Genomic DNA, 4,982 nt, shown 5'->3' on the forward strand with positions numbered 1-4,982 from the left:
AATCCATCTTGGTGGGGGGGAAAGCAAGCAAGGGAGACGTCCAGCTTGAGTGCCTGGCAGAGGAAAGGCGCTTGCAACCAGGGGAGAGAAGAGCCTGAACGTTTCTCCACCAGAGGAGAGGGCTCCATACTCGGGGAAAAAAAAGGAAAGTTGAGTTGTAGGAGAGTGTTCACTCGGACAAGGCTCAGACAGTGAAAAACTTCCTGCCCTCGCCCTCCTTGCCCACAGAAAGTTCCCCGCGCCCTTCACCCCAGAGGAGCACCTCAGCCAGCATCATGAACGTCTTCCGCATCCTGGGGGATGTCTCCCACTTGTTGGCCATCATCATCCTCTTGCTGAAGATCCTGAAGTCCAAGTCCTGCGCTGGTGAGTGCCCCCATGCCCCAGGGAAGGGGGGGGACCCTTGGAGGGTGGCTCAGCAAGGGGTGCAAGCGAAACGGGTGCTGTAAAGGCCTAGCAATAGCCCACACAAGCTGGCAGCCCTCTTTGGTGGGCTTTTTGAGGGAAGTCATCATCCTCCTCTGGGATGTCTCCGTGCCAGGAGGACAGGGCTGTGTTGGAAGGATGTGATGTGGCAAGGCGCACGGCCTTGGGCAGATGTTGGCCTTGGAGTGGTGAAGTGAAGGAGAGGGCAGCAGGGCTGGAGGGAGGTGGAAAACAACTGCAAGGAGTTGTGGTGGCACCAAAATCAATGAGCTGGAGGGGAAAGCTGCTTTAGGTCAGAGGTCCTGTCGGTCAGTGGGCAGGGACCAGAGGCTGCCCTGTCCGTGGGCAAGGAAGTCAGTGCAATGGCATCCCGCAGGAGGATTTTGCTCAGAGGTCGTGGTTTCCTCCACAAGAGACTTTGGGGCTGGGCCATGGCACCACAGCCATTATCACAGGTAGAGAAACGGGTGAGTCTCACTGCATCTCCCTGTCAGCAGTGACTAAGCTCCATCAGCATCCCTGATACCGCAGCTCTTCCCTCTCACGGCAGATGTCACATCACACAACCCCCTGTGAGGTGGGCAGGCGACGGGGGTAAGGGAGGGATGACGACAGTAAGGACTGAATTGGCCAAACCAGTAAAGGTGTCCACCGAGCGCTGGTCCCCACAACCCGAGGCAGGGCTGAGGAGCCTGCCCTGTTACTTTGGAGGCTCTGGCCGGTCCTGGGGTAGGTGTAGAGCTACCACAGCACCTACACACCAGACCTGGCTCATAAAGCAGCAAAAGAAGGCATAAGGGGAAACGACCATCCCAAGGGTTCTTCTCATCCACTTTATCTTCCTTTCTTCTCCCTGTCATGCAGGTATCTCTGGGAAAAGTCAGATTCTTTTTGCCCTCGTCTTCACAACCCGCTATCTGGACCTGTTCACGACTTTCATCTCTGTCTATAACACTGTGATGAAGGTAAGGAGAGGGCAGTGCAGAAGCAGAGATTCCGCTCAGCTCGCTCTGGTATCTTAGGGAGCTGAGGGTACACAGTCACTAAGGCAGTTTTCCATGCAGGAAAGGTGGATAAAGATGCTTCCTTTGGTGTCACTAGTCCTCCATTGACAAGAAAAAACCCTCATCACAATTAGTGAGTAGCTGAGCCCACCACATTTAGTATCACCAAAACTAGAACAAGACATCATGAATCAAGCCTGGGTGTCCTTGCACCACAGGAGCATTAAGAGATGACTGCCACCAAGCCAGCCTCCTCACGCAGAGCCCTAGAGGGCTCAAACACGCATAATTCTCATGATTGATCAGTCTTTTGTTGACTGCTGAAGTATCTCTAGCAGACGTCAGTCCACAAGCCAGCACAAAAAAGCATTCACCACTATCTCGCCCTGGCACAGCCCCGCTGGAACCAGGTTAACAGATCTTGATCTTAGCAAAGCTGTCCTCTCTTCAAGCACAGAAGGCACTATTGCAGGTACGATCTTGCCATCTCCCTTCCTTTCCCCAGGTCATTTTTTTGATATGTGCCTATGTCACCGTGTACATGATCTACGTGAAATTCCGGAAAACGTTTGACAGCGAGAACGACTCCTTTCGCCTTGAGTTCCTGCTGGTCCCTGTCACAGGCCTGTCATTTCTGGAGAACCACAGCTTCACCCCCTTGGAGGTAAGGAAAACCTGAGGCAGGAAAGGGGAGGGGAAGCAGCAGCCTGGCACCAGGCAGCAGAGTGAGCAGCATGTTCAATAGTTGAGAATTTTTGACAGTAGAAGCAGGAAGCAAAGGCAAGGTTGGCAGGCCTTGAAGTCTGCACCATTTACAGAGCAGCTCAGCGCTGTTTCCTCAGAGTCCCAGCACAGCAGGCTCATTTTTCCCCAGCTCCAGAAGCGCCCTTCACCCTGCTCACATAGCAGTGCTCTGCCAAATTAAAAACTGCATGTCTTAACACATCTTAACGAGCACCAAGACTCTCCACTGTCTTCACTATGCATCTCACAGATACTCTGGACCTTCTCCATCTACCTGGAGTCTGTGGCCATCCTTCCTCAACTCTTCATGATTAGCAAGACGGGGGAAGCAGAGACCATCACAACACACTACCTTTTCTTCCTGGGCCTCTACCGTGCTCTCTACATTGCCAACTGGGTCTGGCGCTACCATACAGAGAATTTCTATGACCAGATCGCTGTAGTTTCTGGGGTGGTACAAACCATCTTCTACTGTGACTTCTTCTATCTCTATGTTACCAAAGGTAGGTAAATAGGTCGTTATAAATCTCAAATGTTCATTCGGCACTGTTGCAATGTATGGTGGAGCTGCAGCTTGCCACGCATTGATCCTTACATGACTTTGTTCTTTGCTGTATTTGTGATGCATGTTGTCCACCTAAAATCCAGTTTGAAAAACATATCTATTGAATGCAAGTGGGCACTTCTGCTTACAAGGCTCTAGACACGCATGTGAAAGAAAGTAGAAATTACACCAGAGCTAAACCTATTTTAACTCCACCTTGGGAAGTTAACAATTGAGGCACATTCAATTCTACATACATTTTGAAAGATTATGAATCACACCAAAAAAAAAACCAAAACACTTTGAGGGTGAAAAGAAATAGCTGTAGGCAGACAATGTACCTGAGAAAGCAACTGCAGACATATGGAGTTATTATTAAGCCTACTTTTTCTTTTTATGGAAAAGATGTACCGTTCTCAAGCACTGATTCTCTAGCAAGACAGGCATCTGCATGGACAAAACAGCCCATTGTTTTGAAAATCAGATGCCCTTTCCACTTCAGCACCGTGCTACAGTAAATGGCTACCAGAGGTAACGATTACATCAAGGGCATAAAATCTGGTAGAACGTGGCTTGCTGAGGCTGACGTACGCTCTAGAACACTTTTCTGTTGAGGAGGATGGAATCTGATGAAATCTAGCTGAGCAAACAAGTATTTTCTTCCTTCTTCACATTCCTGAACTAGTCTGCTCAGAGCAGTAGCAAGAGCCTGTGTTGGATGCTCTGAGAGATAGATCTTTGTAGCTCCATGCAAGATCTTTGTAGCTCTGCCTGCTAATAGAGAGGTGACAGGAGCACCGAGCAAGTGGCTGGCCTTGGCAGATTAAGACTTCCTTCTGTCATTAAAACATTTTTGCAGCCAGAAAAGTACTTTGTAAAACTGTCATCAAGGTGCTCCACGTCAATTCTTTTCTTTTCTTTTTCTTTTTTTTAAAAAACTAATTCCCATTTTAGCTTCACTCAATCCATGTGTCCTGTGTCCTTCTGTATTTTGTGAGAAATCCATACCCTTTGTAGCTGCGGATGGTGGAACAAAAGGGGGGAAAAAAAACAACTGCTGGCTTTCAGTCTCACATCACTGGTGGCAGAGCTGCAAAATTTAGATGATACATGAGGCAGAAGAAAAAACATTTGTCCCTGAGACATCACAGCAGGAAGAGAATTGCTTTTATTGCTTTTTTTTTTTTTTTCTTTTACACAAATGTTCTGGATCACAGGAGAGAAAAGGTGTCTAAAGATATGCAAATGCTTTGCAGTCATTTGTGAAGACCAGCAATATTATAGCAGGTTGCATCTCTCTTACACTTTAGGAAAAAAAATCTTTTCAAAACATTTCTAACGCTGAAGAGCTCAGACAAAAGGGCAGCGATGCTGCAAAAAAAAAAGCAAAGATGTGTTATATAAAGAAATGTATTTAATAAGACTTCAGATCCTATACCAAAGCATTGTGAAAGGATTTTTATAGAACGCAACTTCTCTCTATCTTGTTTTCAAAACTAGATGAGCTCCTTTCTGTTTAACACAAGGACCTGAAAGACATTCCGAGGAAGCTTTCAGCTCCCAAAAGCTTGTATTTCACAGAATGGCTGAGGCTGGGAGCAACAGGGTAGGGAAATAATCTAATCCACTCCCCAGCTCACAGCAGGGTCACCTGCAGTGGGTTGTTCAAGGTCTGCTCCAGTCAGGTTTGGAGTATCTCCAGGATGGAGGCACCACAGTCTCTCTCTCGGGAACCTCTGCTGAACTATCTGACCACTCACCACAACATTTTTTTTTCTTGTTTAAGTGGAATTTCTCATTGCTCCTTGCCCTGTCACCAGGGACCACTAAGCCAAGTTTGGATCTGTCTCCTTTACTTCCCCCATGAGGCACTGATGCACACAGGGAAGAACCCCTCAGCCTCCTCCAGGCTGAGCTCTCAGCCTGTGCTCTGACATCGAATGCACTAGTCCTTAAACCATCCTCGTGGTCTTTCTGAACTTGCTCCAGTATTTTCCGGTCTCTCGTACTGGGAGCCCAGAGTTGTACCCGTTGGTCCAGCTGCGGCCTCACCAAAGCTGAGTAGAGAGGAAAGACCACCATCATTGATCTGCTGACGGTGCAGGTCAGGAGGCTGTTTGCATTCTTTGCCATGAGGGCAAGTTGGTGGCTCATGTCCAACTTGGTGTCCACCGTCATTTGGGTTCTGGTGGCCAGCAGGATGCCCATGAGCCAGCAATGTGCCCTCGTGGCCAAGAAGGCCAATGGCAGCCTGGGGGCTATTA

The 4,982-nt window shown here is 48.4% G+C and overlaps 1 protein-coding gene across 1 annotated transcript in view; it reads left to right on the forward strand.

Annotated features, from left to right (window-relative positions):
• Window positions 1–267: 267 nt before the first annotated feature.
• KDELR3 (KDEL (Lys-Asp-Glu-Leu) endoplasmic reticulum protein retention receptor 3) overlaps window positions 268–4,982 on the forward strand; it is a 6,417-nt gene continuing 1,702 nt past the window's right edge. The window contains exons 1-4 of the mRNA XM_009866100.1: window positions 268–366; window positions 1,291–1,391; window positions 1,936–2,094; window positions 2,425–2,677. Coding sequence (XP_009864402.1) covers window positions 276–366; window positions 1,291–1,391; window positions 1,936–2,094; window positions 2,425–2,677 — 604 coding nt within the window. The 5' untranslated portion in view covers window positions 268–275. The remainder of the gene's footprint in view (window positions 367–1,290; window positions 1,392–1,935; window positions 2,095–2,424; window positions 2,678–4,982) is intronic.

The sequence above is a fragment of the Apaloderma vittatum genome, unplaced genomic scaffold (assembly GCF_000703405.1).
Source record: "Apaloderma vittatum isolate BGI_N311 unplaced genomic scaffold, ASM70340v1 scaffold1393, whole genome shotgun sequence".
Taxonomy (NCBI): Eukaryota; Metazoa; Chordata; class Aves; order Trogoniformes; family Trogonidae; genus Apaloderma; species Apaloderma vittatum.